The sequence below is a fragment of the Canis lupus genome, chromosome 38, assembly GCF_003254725.2.
Source record: "Canis lupus dingo isolate Sandy chromosome 38, ASM325472v2, whole genome shotgun sequence".
NCBI classification, from domain to species: domain Eukaryota; kingdom Metazoa; phylum Chordata; class Mammalia; order Carnivora; family Canidae; genus Canis; species Canis lupus.
The window spans coordinates 13,928,537-13,944,629 of record NC_064280.1 but is presented as its reverse complement, the minus strand read 5'-3'; the positions used below and the strand labels follow the sequence as shown (position 1 = coordinate 13,944,629).

The following is a 16,093-nucleotide window of genomic DNA, read 5'->3' as shown; positions in this document are numbered from 1 at the left end:
AAATGTACAGGTATGAGAAACCCAGTGTTGTCGTAACCACAGTGATATGATGCATCAAGCACTATAAGAGTCAGCTCCTTTTCTGAGGCAATTTACAAACCAATGAAGATAAGAGCTGGAACACAGCTAGATTTTACCGATAGCCAAAGAGAAGAGGCTGCTTTAGAGATGAGTATCAGTCTTGTGGGAATGCGGAGGATGAACTGATTCACATGACTGGGAAAATCAAAGGTTTTGGCATCTGACAAAATCTGAAACGATGTTTAGAGGTGGTAAAAGATAGATATCCAGGTGGAAGAAACAGCATAGACCAAGGCCTGGAGGCACGAAGGTAAATGACCCATTTGGGCAAAGGCAAAGAAGGTGATGTAGCTGGAGTCTAGGTTAGCAAGGGTGGGATTTAGCAAGAGGTGGGGCTGACCAAGGAGTGGCCAGACCCTGAAAGGTCTTGAATGTTGTCTAAAGAAATCTGAAATCTTATCTAAGAAGTCTAAATTCCCAAGGCTTTCTTATATGAGCATAGCTAGTACTAGACATGGTAGGTGACCAGCCCCTCCAGTCTCTGTTCCCAGTCTCATAGTGGCAAAGGTCACCTGAAGACCAATACAAGCGGGCAAGGGAAGTAGATCCATTGAGCAGAACTTATAAAGAAAAGAATGAAGTGCCATGATATTCCAGGCTAGTGCAAGTGGTTCCCAGAGCATCACTTTCCATCATATTTTACTATCTCTAAAATACCTCCTCTGAATGTGTCTTACAACTGGTGGCACCTTATAATTAACTGTAAGCGGTACATGAAATAATGGCACCTCTCAAAATCAGTGATGTTTGAGATTCAATGAATAAATAGCTGCCAGGAAGGCCTACTAAGTGCCACGCGCAGAGCTAGGTGCATCTTTAAGCATGTCATCCTGGATCCTCTACAACTCTAGGAAACAGGTATCTTCCTCATCTCTGTGAGTGAAGCAAGTGAAGCCTGGTTAAGTGAAGTCAACTGTCCTGCATGTAGATATTCCAGAACAGTGGAGAAGAAGGCAACTCCCAGGCAGTGGAGAAGAGATCAGGGGGGAGTCTGACGCAGAGCCAAGGCCACCAAGCTGACCCAGGAAGCAAGGTGGTGGTCACCGTGCACGGCAGTTCCAAACCGACTTCCCGATACCAGAGGTTCGAAAAGAAACAAAACAAACGACCAGCCAACCTCTCTCGGGCAGTCGCAGCGGATTTCTCCTAAACAAATGACGGAGGCCAAGCTTTCAGTCTAAACAAACCCATCAAAGAATCCTTAGCCTGTTATTAAATTTAAAATACCTGGAGAACACTGAATTCCTGGGTTCAGAACTATCTTTGTTTAAAAAATATTAAAAAAAAAAAAAAAAAAGCACACCATATGGTTTCAAAATGACAATGGAAACATTTGTTGATCTGGGCCAGAGGCACATTGCATCAAGCTGTTCCGAATCTGCAAAGTGGAATACACCCTGCAGCAGAGAGGGCGGCCTGCGGAGAGCGAGCACATCTGGCAAATCCAGATCCTCTCTCCAGGATCCGTCAGGACCGGAAATGCTACATCAAGACAGCTGAAAAGGCTGTTTGCAGAGCTCCTCCTTGCAGCCTCTTGGCCCTAAGGCTGCTCACCTTACCGCCAGGGGTGGGAAGGGGGTGCGGATAGGGGGGGTGGGGGGGCAGAGTCAGGCCGAGGCCCACCCGGGGGTCGCCCAGGGCCGGGCTCCTCCACTCTGTTTCCCTAACCTTCTAAAAATGCAGCCTAAAGTGTGTTGTAATCTCTGGGCGAAGGCCTAGGAGTCAGTGACCTCCTCGGTGCTAACCCAGATTTGATGTGGGATCAACAGTGAGTCATTAGCTGTTTTTTTTTTTTTTCGCGTCTCCGTTTCCTCTAGGAAAAATGATCTGTCATTCTTTCATATCTTTATATGAAAGATGCTGCGACTAGGTTACATCAGCATCTTCTCACCAGGGAAAAGTCGGAATTTAGAAAGTGCAGCTCCGCGAGTAGACCCCAGGGGTCGCTGTGGAGACACAGAGGGCTCCAGGTCCCTGGGCCAGGTCCCTAGGGTGCCCACCTGCCCCTCGGGCCTCGCTAAGGTCAGCCTCCAGGGCACCGAGACTCCGCAAGACGGGCTTGCAGCGAGCGGGGCTGGCTTGGCACCAAAGACTGCCCAACCCCTCCAGTTACAAACACTATCCTCCTCCTAGTCTTTGAGAAGTAAGAGAAGGAGAGGAGAGGAAATCCTAAAAGAAGAATGTGACCTAAGTTTACTGGAACCACAGTTAGGACACTGGAGTTAGGACAAGAGATGATACAATAAAAATTCAGGAACTGAAGTCTGGTCTGCTGTGTATTCATAACTCAATCACCGTGCAAGCCAAGGGGCCAAATCCGATTGTCTTTGATCCTTTCTCTCTTTCCCACATGTCCTCACAGAGTATCTTTAAAAAATATATAAAAATAAAATCCCTGGATATAAAGCAAAAATACTACTACGTTCCAGCAATTACTAATATTTTCCTTCATTGGGCAACTGGCCAATAGTCCGGCAATCTGTATACAGAAGGACATGTCCACGAACAGAATCTTAAGTTGAATTCCCCAAAAACATAGTGCTATCCGTATTCATTCTACATTCCACGATTTCACTTGGAAAATGACAGGGGAAATAAAAAAGGAGACTGCTTGCTATTAAATGTTTAACATTCGTGTGAAACACTTACACAGGGAACCTCGTTGTGATGTCTCAGGCTGTATATTTTGGTTTATCTAATTCAATATGATAGAATAAACCAACACAATTATTTACTTTCTTCGGTTGTCTCGGTTGGAGATTCCAATCCTCATTACCATGTACTGTTTAGTTTCCTTGCAAGGAAAATCCGAGACAATTCCTCACTTTTTTTTTTTTTTTCCTCTGTTCTGACTAACATCACAAGTGCTGCGGACTGAAGTTACCGATGGGTGGGGCAGCATCATAATTTAGGCTAAATGAATGGGAAGTTTTGAGGTTTCCAATTTAGGTGCTTTAAGATCATAATAAAAAAAGTATACACCCCGCAAAATGGTCCAATTCATACTCCCATCTAATGAAGGTAACTTTCTGATTATCTTTCTATTCATTTTAATCTTTTGATCATACAGATATTTTTATTTTTAGGGTATTGCTTTTAAGATGGTACTCTGAGCAAAATTCAGTAACCCAACATAAATAGCAGGGTGACCAGGGCTTCTCAACATGCACCTTATCGACATCTGGGGCTGGACAACTCTTTGATGTGCACGGTGGTGGTGGTGGTGGGTGGAGGGAACCCATCCTGTACATTCTAGGATGGTTAGCAACAATTTGTGGCCTCTACCCACTATATGCCAGTAGCACCCCCTTCCCTACCACCCTAGTCATGACAGCCAAAACCCTCTCCAGACATTGCCACAGGTTCCCTGGGAGGTGGGGGTGGGGGTGCAACATCACCACCTGGTAGAACCCTGACACTGCCTAGTTTCTTTCAGTGAAAAAAGTGAGAGGAAAGATAGAAAATAAAACTTTTCTTTTTCTTTTTTTCTTTTGATTGTCCAAGCCTCTACAGATTTTAACTGTCCATCATTTGGATTCTTACTCTAGTCAATGGAATCCCTCTCAAGATTTCTAAAGCTTTGTGCAGTGTCTTTCAAATAGATGTGCCTTGAACTTCAGATGGCCTGTGAACAGGACTAGAGCGTCCACTAATGCCCACTGGGTAAACTATCGGTAAACCTTAGCATAACTCCACTTTGAGCCTTAAACTAACAGCATGTGAAAAGATCAATACGAATAAATTCAAAACTAATCAGACCCCTTCTTTAAATGTTGACACAGTATTATTTATATCCCATAAATACCTTCTTGACTAAAATCCATCCTAGGAGATTGGCACCTGGCCAGTTCTATTCATATTTACTGTATTTATACAGTATACTAGGCCAAGGATAATATTTTAAACAAAATATGCCTGAGGGCATATACAATATCTCTTATATTTTTACTTTTAAATCTCCACATTACTAAAAATATGTAGTCTGAACTGTATAAAATGTCCCACAAAGGGCTATCAGCGATCTGTAATGATATATAGCTCATTGAGTATAATTAGAGCATATTTGTAATATTTGAGCTGAAGTCACTCCCCGAACGCTAATAAGTTGGTGGTAAAAAATGAACCAGTGATCTTTCCCATGCCTTCATCTCTGGGGCTTATGACCCTTGCCGGATTCACTGCAAGAAATGACAGGCACACTCCCTCCCTACAGCCACTTCAGTGATGAGTTAAAAGTTGGGCGGAAAAGTCCTAAAGAGGGAAAGCTGGTCTATAAGCCAATGCTGTACTTTCAATTTGCTCTTTAAAAATATGGTGGAGTGATTTCTTCTTTTCTTCCTTTTTTTTGGAAGGGCTCTCTATATTCCAGTATAACTAGAAAGTGCTGGAAAATCAGTTAACCTACTTTCTATAAAATTATCCACAGTTCTTGCACAGGAGTATCCAATCTGCCCTTAGTATGCTTTTCTGCCCCTAAACTTCCGTAGAAGCCAGTATTCTTTGTATGAAAACTGATAGTATGCTTTTTTTTTTTTTTTTTAAATACTGCACTTAGCAGAGCTTTTAATCTATTTGGTGGCTGGAGGTGGGAAGGAGAAGAGAAGCCACATCCTGATCTTAGACGACACCCTGTGCAATCCCAACAACCTGAGACTTTTTCCAGTTTGGGGATGATCATTATCCTGGCTTGGATCACCTCACCTCTTTGGCCTAAGGTGTGCCCGAAAGAACAAAGAATCAAGGAAGCAACAACACCCCCTTGGGTAACTGGCTCTCTCCACACCTGTGTACTGATGAGGAAGAGATCAGACTTCCGGAGTGTTGTAAAAGTGCTGGCAACTCACTTCAACTTCCGCAGGTAAACACGGTTCAGATTCTATATAACCTAACTTGCCCGCCTGCCCAAATAGCAGTGGAACGGATACACGTGCTTGAGAAAGCAAAGTGACTCAACTCTCGGTTTGGTCTCAATTGTTCTGGACCAATTACAGTGAACTTGCCTTCCTAATATCTCCTTGGCTCCACCCCAGGTAGAAAGCTTTACTTCCCGAGGGGAATAACCGGGGCGGTGTGTATTTGTCAACCCCGTTGTGGACTGTGCCTAATTACAATAATAAAACCATCCTGCTTGCCAGGACCTTCCGCATCTGCTCTGCTCTGGAACCAGAAGAGAAGGTGCAGGAAAAAAGAAAGGTGGCCAGGGAGACTGGCGCTAGATCCAGGGGCTGACATTTGGAGACTGTCAAGTACAAGACATGGCAAGTCACAGAACCAGGGCTTGTCAAACTAAGAATAAATATTAAAAAAAAAAAAAAAAGAAGAAGAAGAAAGAAGGAAGAAGAAAGAAGAAAGAAGAAGAAGAAGAAAGGGGGGCACCCTGCAATTAGAACCTCTAGGATAAAACGACTAGGATGGCCATATTATCTATTTAGGCAAGACACAGAGACTTTGTGAAGGCAGCCAGCAAGTATATAGGGCATGGAAAGGGAGGGGGGTGGGGGAGAAATGGGCAACCAATGAAAAGTTTATGACTTGGGATTTGGAATACGCAAATGTTGAAGCTTTTTTTTTTTCTCTCTCTCTCTTCTCTTCCTGGTATTTAACCCTCTCAGGTATCACTGGATGCTTCTTCTGCTTTTCTTTTTTTTTTTTTCCCTTAAGAACTTGGAAACCATTCCCAGCTAACTGTCCTCTTCCCTCCCCACTCCCCCCGCCCCCCCCCCCCAACTGCACGATAAATCACTCCCGCTGCTACTGTATGCCAGCTGGGTTTGAGGACGCTGCCCTTAGAGAAGCCAGTTTAGGAAAAAAAAAAAAAAATCGGCTGTCTTCTACTGTGAGATTTAGGAATGCACCGAAATAACTGCAAGGAAGCCTAAGAAAGCGCGGGGAGCCCAGGGCTCGAGGGTGAGAAAGATAGACGGGAACCCCCTTAAGGAGAAGGATCCGCTCCACCAGGAGCTTAAGAAGACAGGTCGGAGCCAACCCTGAAAAAATAACGCGAAGGAAAGCCCTGGGGGACACCGTCAGAAACCAGGCCGTCCCCCCTCCTAGCGCGCCAGGTGAACTCCGGAGGGGACGTGGTGGCGAGCCGCGCCTCCGGGGGCGCAGGCCCGGGGCTCCGAGGGGTGTCCGGAGGGGTCTCCGGGTCCGCCGGGGTCTGGGCGGTGCTGACACGGCTTAGGGGCGTCAGAGACAATAGGGAAGGCTGGGGGAACCCGCTGATAGGTCGCCCGGAAAGGGGCGCCTTCCGGAGAGGCTAGCTCCGAGCCACTTTTTGCTTTAACCCTTCGCGCGCCAGTGCGCCGCCCGCAGCAAGGGGAGCAAAAGCCCCGCCGGGCCGCCCCGGCTGCGCGCGGCCCCGGGGAGCGCCTCCCGGCGGGCGGGGCGCGGGGTGCGGAGTCCCGGAGAGGGCCTCGGGGGCCAGCAGGAGAGGGACAGAGCCTCACGCTCCCCGGGCCCCGGGCGCGAGGAGAAAAGTCCAGGCGCGAGTCGCCGACTGCAAGCCTAACGTCCTCAGGCCCCCGGCTGGCGAGGAGGGGGGTGGGATGGAGGTGGGGGGGGGATGGAGGTCGCGGGGGGTGGGATGGAGATGGGGGGTGGGTGGGATGGAGGTCGGGCGGGTGGGATGGAGACGGGGGGTGGGATGGAGGTGGGGGGGTGGGATGGAGGTGGGGGGTGGAATGGAGATGGGAGGTGGGTGGGATGGAGGTGGGGGGTGGAATGGAGATGGGAGGTGGGTGGGATGGAGGTGGGGGGTGGAATGGAGATGGGAGGTGGGTGGGATGGGGGTCCGGGAGGGGGATGGAGGTCCGGGGGTGGGGAGCGCGGCCCCGGGAGCCTCGGGCCGCACGCGGCCGCGGGGGATGGAAGCGAGAAGCGGTACTTACTTTCCGAGGGGAAGAAGGGCGGCATGTCTATCTTGTAGACCTCCTTGGCGTAGTACTCCTCGTCGCTCCTCTCGCGCTCGCAGGCGGCCGCCCTCCGGCTCGCCTTCTCCTGCAGCAAGTCCCTGGTGCTGTTGTAGATGGAGATCACCTCCGGGGGGACCTCCTCGGGTTCGGGGTAGTCTTCCGGGGGGCTGGTGAGCTTCAGCTTGCTCAGGATCTGCCCGCGGATCGCCTCGATCCTCTTGCGCATGAACTGGTCCATATCGAGCGTGCTGCAGGTAGACAGGCTGAGCGCGGCCGTGACCAGATGCAGGATCAGAAAAGCGCTCAGCACACAGTAGTGCATCTTTTTTTTTTTTTTTTTCTTTTTAAAGGTGGAAAAAGTTTCCAAAAAAAAAAAAAAAAGTAAAAATTAAAAAAAAAAAAAAAAGCTAGTAGAAAAAAAAAAAAGAAGCCAACAACTCTCAAGTAGAGATCAGGTAAATTTTTTGTTTTTTTGTTTTTTGTTGTTGTTTTGTTGTTGTTGTTTTTTTTTTTAATGCGAGACTTTTGCAAACAGTCGAGAGTCAACGTCCAAGAGAAAAAGGTATCTTGCTGGAATTCCTTTAAAAAGAAAATGCAGGTCGTTCCGAAAGTGGAAATATTAACACGCGATGGGGAGAGAGAACCCTAACTTCGGGGAGCAAGAAAAAGTTTTCTTGGAGCGACGAGGTGGGGAGGGGGGGCGAAAAAAGAGACGAGTGGCTATTAGGCAGGAATAAATTTTAAGAGGAGGAAACGGAGTTCAGTGTGTCAGTTTCGGGTGCGGAGTGGCGGATCTGAACTCGGCTCCTCCGGCCAAAAGGGAAGAGATGAAAAGGTCCCGGGGCTGGCAGCTGGCGAGCGCGCGGGAGGGGCGCGGGGAGCGCGGCGCGGGGGGCCGCCGAGCCGGCCGGGCGGTAGGGCAGGTATTTAAGGAAGGAGCGGCGCGGCCCTGCCTTCCACTGCGGCGCGGGGAGCCGGAGCAGCCGCGGCCCGGGAGCGGAGGGCGCACACGTGTGTGAGTGTGTGAGTGCGCGAGTGTGCGAGCGGGTGTGCGCGCCCGCGTGTGCGCGCGCTGGGGGCGAGCCCGGGACGCGGCGGGTCCTGCTCCCGGGGCTCGCGGGGCCGACACCCCGGCCGGCGCTCGCGGCCGCCTGCAGCCTCCACCTCCCTCCCTCCCTCCCTCCCTCCCGCTCCCGCCCCGCTCCGGCTCCCGCTCCCGCTCCCGCTCCGGCTCCCGCTCCGCTCCCGCTCCGGCTCCCGCTCCTCCTCCTGCGCTCGCTCCAGACGCCAACCCGGCCCCGGGGACGCGCCGCCCGGGGAGGTTGTTATTCCTGAGGGGCTGCGCGGGGCCCCTGCGCTCCCACCCGCTCCTGGTTTCTCTCCCGCTCGGACTTTCTCGCCGCGGGTAGGTGGGCGCTTGGCACCCCGGCGCAGCCCCTCTCCTCCCTTGTGCAGCCGGGCACCCCCCTCCTTGGCTCCCGAGTGGCTGCCTAGACCGTTATACTACGTTCTCCATCCCTGCCCGGGCCGCCGTCACTTGCGCTCCTGCTCCGCTCTTCCGTTTGCCCTTCTCTGCCTGGCTGCGCCCGCTCCCCTCTCTGCCTCTCTCCCTTCTCTCCCTCTCTCTCTCTCCCTCCCACTCTCTCCCTCTCTCTGTCCCTCCTTCCTTCTCCCTCCCTCCCTCCCTCCCTCTCTCTCTCTCTCTCTCTCTCTCTCTCTCCCCCTCTCTCGTCGGGAGCTCCTGGAGCTCCCCTCGGAGCGAACCTTCTGCTGCCAGCAGATAACATCACGATCTTGCCTGGGAGGAGAGATTTATAAGTTCTCTCTGAACCACGTGTTTGCCTTCAACAAAGTGACGTGCTAGGATTACAGTCAGAAGTCCTCTCGTTTACTTAGACCACGAGCTCTCCCTGAACCGTTGAGGGGGTGTGGAAATGAGGACGGCTGTGGGGAAGGGAGGGAGGAGGTGGAGTGTGCGCCCTGACAACAGTGATTTATGGTATTTACTTTATATAGTCATCTTGGACCCGTCTGGTGAAGGACAAGCTATCAAGCCTCCCGTTTTTAGTGTGGCTCACTCACAGCCTCCCAAACGGAATCACTTGCTCTAGATCGTCCTCCCTCCTGAACTGTACACACACATACACACTTACGTGAATGAGCATCAGTTTACTAGGAAACCACCCCCAACCCTGAGACCTGCTTCCCATCTAAGATTCACCTACCTTGTTAGTGGAATCATTTTCTGAGATCCCATAACACTGTGCCAGTACCTCCATCCTCAAGCTTACTTATTATGGTTTGTTGTTTACAGTCGAGTCCTCCGTTTGACTGTGAACTGCTGCAAACATGAAAACAGACCTCCGTCTTTAATTTATCTAGAGAATGAAGTACATTTACCGGTTTCACCGTTTCAGCGAAAGAGTGAATACCTTAACTTGCTGCCCGGGGCCCCTTCTTCATATGGCTTTCTCTTCTTCGCCTTCTTCCTCAGCTAGACATTAGCAACCAACTTCATTCTTTCCATAGCATACATCCAGGAAGCTGGAATTTTACAGTGTTTGGTGTCTACTGTTGTACACCGCACAGTATTTGACATTTTCTATTTCAATCTCGTCTCCATTAGAGGAGTCCAAGAATGATTCTTGCCACTGTTCACTTTTCCCTTTGTCTTTTACCTTTAGTTACTCAAAGTCAACATTTTCGTTTCGTCATGACTGTGGCCATACTGACTAGACAGATGATTTAAAGTGGAAACTCTGTTGAGTTTTCCCCCAAACTCAAAGCCTCTATATTATTCCCTAGTTTAGATGTGTCTTTTATTATAGGAAGAAACTTTAACTTTGGAAATTGACATGTGGATGAGGCCTGTATCATTAGTAAAGAGTTGAATAAATAGTCCTAATAGTGGCTAACACATACTACACTATGTAAGATACACACACACACACACACACACACAGACACACACATAATGTTTACAACCCTAGAAAGTAGGTATGGGTTTTACAGTCAGGATGCATTGTCCGTGTCCTTACCCACCACAGACTTCTAAGGTGTCCTATGTAAACCGGTACCAGAACATGTCTGACAAACACAGCCTCCATAGAGAAGTAAGTTTGGGAGATAATGGGTCCCTGCTGCTTCTTGCAGATTCACAATTCCCATCATCATGTTAAAGGCTCTGAAAATCTTGCAGAAAAACAAAACAAAACAAAAACAACTTGTTCAGCTCTTTTAACCTAGCATATTCTAACCTCCCTTGAACATGGAATTCTTTACCTATTAGGACACATGGGAAAACTCTGAAATAAAGAGATTGTTCCAATCCGCTTCCAAATACTTCTGAAAGTTACGTATAAATCAGCATTAGCAGTTTCCTCTCCTTGAGGCCGGTTTCAAATTGAAGTGGCTTGAAAAGAGATGGACAACCAGCTGCCGTTCTATTAACCAAAGCAAAATATAATCAAGAAAAGCTACTGTGGGGCTAGTTTTCCTCCAGACTCAACAGGTTGAAACTCATCCAGTTGCCATCCCTTTGCGTTCTGTTTAAGAACTGCAATAATCAGTTCTACACAAAGAGGGAAAAGTAATATTTGTACATCCGAGGCAATTCTAGAATGTAGAGCAGGACGTGCAAACTAGGGCTAGTGACTGAAGATGTTGCCTGGGAGTATGGCTGGTCACCTCTGCCACTATACTCCACTGAGGACATAGGTCCAGCCTCCCTGGTATAGACATACACTCACCTGAGGTTAAGTGGATTCAGATTAGAATATGGAGAGATTAGCCAAAGTCCATCTATATCACTTCTAGGAAAACAATGTAAGCACTAAATTCTTCTGACAACCCTACCCAACATAAACATGCACACTTATGTCCCTAATATCAGTTGGTTGAGCACTTATTGCTAACTTAACAACCCCTTAAAACCCCTGGCCTATTCATAAGAGACGACTTATAATTTCCAGGAAGGTAGGACAGGGGAGGGGGTGGTGAAATGTGGTGTAGGCAAGCATAGGAACTCGAGACTAGCAGGAACAGAGTCCCTCTCTACCTCTCTGGGAGAAACCCTTTGAAGATGTAAACAGATTAAGACGGTAAGACATGCCTCCTTGGGAAACACAAACGGATCCTTTCTTCTATTAAATAACTCTTGGAGCCTTTTCATTTCTATATTCAAGAAGTATTCACTGAATTTATTGAGATCTTATTACGTGGCAGGGACTTCAGTCTTCATGGTAAAAGGCTGTTGAACTCCTATAGATCGTCTTGATTTCTTCAGAAAGGTATTTAACGGTATTAACCATCTTGATTACCTCAAGGAGGCAGGAGAGCATAGTGGTTAAAGGAGAGGCTTCAGAGTCAAGTTTTCTTGGGTTCAAATTTCTGTCACTTTCTGGTTTTGTGATTCTGGCCAAGTTACTCAGATGCTGTGTTAGTTTCTTCGTCTGTGAAAAGGGTATAAAATATAATACAAACAAGATTATTGAGGATTGAATTACACAAGTTACCCAAAACACTCCCAGCAAACATGGCACTTAGTATATGCTCATTAAATGTTACCCACCATTTTTAATACCCTCTCACTTCTCCATTTGTGTCAGGGACTGTGTAATAAAACACATGTGGCCTCTACTCTTTCTCAGATATAACTAGAAAGAAAAAAGTCAGGGAAGATCCTAGTAAGACTTTGCTTCATGGTTATGCCTGCTAGCAGTTTTGGTAAGTACATTCCCATTCAATTACTTTGAACAGTCTGGTATTTGGCTCCCATGGATTATACGAAGAAAGGACAGGAACATATACTTCTGGTGAACAGAACTCTAAATGACTGGAGCCCAGTTAAGTAGAAATTCAAGATTAAGCTTTCATTATTTAACACCCTAAAATGGACGTCCTTGTTGTGCAGATCAGAAAGGCAGAGAGAGGATGCAGCTGTGTCAGCCACTAGCCCTTCTCTGCTCATTAATGGGTCTATTCACTTAAGTTATGTGGAATTCCTACAAGATGCTAAACAAATGTCTGATATCAAAACTACTCATCCATGTCCAGAGTTTTACTATGTGGATCCGAGGCAAGAGTTCATGATATAAGCGGTCCTTCCTGACTCTAAAGAAAGAATAACTTCATCTGCAACAACTTTGAAAGCTTCCCATAAGCTTGGTACCAAGCATGGATAACCAGGAGGTAGGGAAAAGAAATATTTAGAACCAGTGACACTCACTACCTGCAAAATAACCCTTTAATGTGAAAATACATCAAAGCCTTTTAGGTTTTTCTTAATTTTCTATTTGATACAATTCAAAAACACTGTTTGGTCTATAAAACATTTTTTGTCTCATGTTCTGTAATGCATTTCTGTAGGTAAACAAATTTCTGCTCTCAGAATGATGAAATGGAAAGGTTAGTGACCTCCCCATGAAAAAGAATCCAATTATTTTCTCCATTTTGTATCTATAGGTTAATCTAAGACAGAAGTGATAAGTATGGAACCACGGACAGGGAGGAGAAAGCTTTTAAAGAGAAGAATAGAGGTGGTAAGAGATAAAGGGATCAACTCAAGAGATAAGGAGGAGAGAAAAACAGAGCAGAGCAGAGATTAAACTCACACTTTAATGATACTCTGTGGGAACATTTGTCTTACCCTTTGGAATTATGATTAGCTGATGGATTACTGCTTGTGGCCTTTGGGCACTTACATCTCTACATAGAACTGCTTTTCTGCTCTGAGAGTTCCAACGGGAGGAAGTCTTTCCTTGGGAGGCAGTCTCTGTGGCCTGGGCTTTGTCAGCCCCTCGGTCTACTGAAATGTGGTTTCTTGCCTCCGGTGAAATTCATCCACTAAAATAGTATTTAGTGACTGATATAAATAAATAAATGAACATAAGGGGGCAGTTGTCATAGAGTATAAAATGGATACATGCTTAATAAAATGCTAATGTTGATAAAGAGAAGCCAGCAGCAGGATTTTCCTTACTCAGGGCAGTGTTTGCTCCTGGCCCTTACAGAGTCTCTACTACTTCCCTTACCCCAGCACCCCAGGAATCCAGACACACTACACAAAACAAGAAGCCAGAATGAGGTTGCTGGAGAGAAAGGCAGAGAGAGAAGTATTTCAACAAAGTAAAAATATATATAAAAGATGAGTACGGAGAAAGAGAAGGCAAATGGTAAAGACATGATTATGTGCTCATAATTTTTTAAAAAATGACGATCAGAATGTAAAGTGAACTTTTCATTTTTTAACGAATTTGTCATGTTGGTGGGTATCATTGTGTGAAATTCTGAATGTGTACATTTTCATTAGCAAAGTTACCCACCTATATTTCAGAGTCTTGCCTTTTTATTGCCTCAATTATCCTGCAATTAAAAAAATGAAAACAAAAACCAACAGAGGACAGTAATTGCACATAAAGAAAACCTGGATGCAGCTCTTTGTTAGAAGGAGAAAACAGTAAATAAGAATTTTAAACAGTGAAGTACAAGTATACTTAATTAATATTATAAAAAGCAAAGTTATATGAGTAGTTTATAATCTGTAAAACTGGAGACTCAAGGCTACAAACTTTTCCCGACGTTTGAGTCTTAGAAAAATAAACTTACAACTAGGGCGACCATATAACTTGTCACGCACTTTCAAGTGTGAAGAGGATGCTATTCATAAGTACATTATAAGACAAAAGGGGTAAACCGGGACTGTCCCAGATAGTCACTATTTTGAAACGATGCCACTTCAAAATTTGAATTGGTAACAGTAACATCAGTTAGACATTCACCTGTTCTTCATTACCATAGTGATATATTTTGCATATTTCCAAGCCTTTTTGTTTCCTTTGTGTTTCAGATTCTAATAATCACTATCAGAGCTAAAATTTGAAAATGCTTCCTTGTACAGCTTTAGTATTGATCTAAGCATGCATCCCCCCAAAACTGAAGCCCTTAACAAGTACGTGGTCAAGCTTCTTCTGAGCTCCATGAAAGCCAGCCTCTCACATGGAAAGGAAAAAGATAAAAGATAATAATAATGGGGATTAACAAGCATTTCATGTATCCTGTGCACAAGTTTGCTTTTCAATTTTGGAAAATGAACAATTGATAGAAGAATTTGAAAAGTAAAAATGAATTCTGTCCTCATTTTTGTGTACAGAAAAAGGAATGGCTGTCATCTGGTGCTTATGGGTCACCTAATACTGACTTTTCTACATGTTGATCTTCCCTGTTTAATAAACAGTAATGGGGATCCCTGGGTGGCGCAGCGGTTTGGCGCCTGCCTTTGGCCCGGGGCGCGATCCTGGAGACCCGGGATCGAATCCCACATCGGGCTCCCAGTGCATGGGGCCTGCTTCTCCCTCTGCCTGTGTCTCTGCCTCTCTCTCTCTCTCTCTCTGTGACTATCATAAATAAATAAAAATTAAAAAAAAATAAAATAAAAAAATAAACAGTAATGGCCTCACAAAACCAGAACTTCACTCAATTGATAGGGTTGTTTACTGTTAACTTGAAAATTGCAATGATCAAAATTCCAACAGTTTCTACTTTCTGCTTAGATTATTCCAGTCATACCTATGTCCTCCCTTTAGTACAATATCTTTACAGTTTCTATCAGTGACAGGCTATTTACTATAAACCAAAGAAATAAGTCAAACAATGGGTGTGTGTGCTATGGCCCAAGAAAGACTTGAGCAATACACAAACAGGATTTTGGTTGCCTGGTCAGTACAGATAAGATTTTCACTTTTGCTTCTTTCAGAGACCTTTGTCTTTTAACATTAATTAAGGTTATGAACAGACAATGACAAGGTAAACCTAGTTATTTGAACAGTTGTAAAAATTAAATCTAATCAATGCCACCATTGTACAGATTGTCCAGAGACTAGACACTCATCTGGTTGAAGGGAAAAAAAAAAAAAAAAAAAAAAAGATCCTATCAGTTAATTCAATGATAGCCTAAATCATGCCACCTAGAGGAGAGCAGTGGTACTTCTCACAACTTCCTCTGGAGAAAGAAAAAATCAACACGCTCAATTTTCTGAGTATATTCATCACAGCTTATTTACGAATCATACAATTACCATTTTGCTTAAAATCTGTTAAGAAACTAATCAACAGCGTCACCTCAAGAATATTTCCCATTGATCTGTTGTTTCATTTCCTGAGGGAAAACACTATATAACAAAATCTACTGCACAAGAAAATGAAAGCTACAATTTGACATCTTGAGAATATACATTTTCAGAAAATATCCTAGATCAGTAACAGTGGAACTTCCATAATTCTAGTTATCTCTTAGCCAATACTAAGCTAAAGTCTAGTCTTGTGTATAAAGCATGATTTAAATATCCAAATTCTTAATAGCAAAAGAGTCAGCACTTAAATTTTTATTAATCATCAAAATGTCATTAAGTAATAAACAGAAGTATACGGGCAATACATTGTATCTTGGTAATGAAGGGAGCACACATAGTCATGTTCTAAGAGACAAAAGCTATTGGACCCCACTCCAGTAGTAATGCAGTTGTTTCTGCAGAATCAGGATAATAAAAACATTCGAATTAACAGACATACTCAAGACCTAAAGTAAATTCTCCAATGCTGTATTGTATAATAAATGGACAGCAACAACCAAAATGCAGCCTGAGAAGACATGCTATTTGAAACTCTGACTTGCCACTGCCAGGAAGACTTTTTCACCTTTTCATAAATGTTGTCCCCTTCCCCAGGCCCTAGGTTTTGCCCTAAGTAAATGAGACTGAAAAATAAAACATGTCCATTTATTTTTCCAGAGCAAAGTTCAATTTCTAGAATCTCATTTTCTTTAAGACATTAATATCGTCTAAAATGTGGGGAATTACTGTTGTGTATAGCAGTTCTGTTGATTCAAGGTTGGACTTCAATGTATTAGCTGTGTGACCTTGGCAAGTCATTGAATCTACTGCTTGTTCCCTTACCTGTTTATTGGGGACAGTAACAGAACCTAGTTCATGGGGTCATAGGAAGACTGTGTGAGTTAAGGACATTACAAAACACGTAAGTAGTATCTGGCATACAATTACTGTGTAAATATTTGCTGTTATTATTACTTGTTTTGTTTCACC

General features: G+C 45.1%; 1 protein-coding gene across 4 annotated transcripts in view; it reads right to left on the bottom strand.

Annotated features, from left to right (window-relative positions):
• Positions 1-8,126, bottom strand: part of TGFB2 (transforming growth factor beta 2) — an 81,021-nt gene extending 72,895 nt beyond the window's left edge. For 2 of the 4 annotated variants that reach the window (XM_025420982.3, XM_035711041.2), the window contains exon 1: positions 6,972-8,120. In XM_025420982.3, coding sequence (XP_025276767.1) covers positions 6,972-7,317 — 346 coding nt within the window. In that variant the 5' untranslated portion in view covers positions 7,318-8,120. Of the gene's footprint in view, positions 1-6,971 lie in introns of all 4 variants that reach the window. The other 2 variants (XM_025420984.3, XM_025420983.3) reach the window with 2 other exon arrangements.
• Between the last annotated feature and the right edge of the window lie 7,967 nt (positions 8,127-16,093).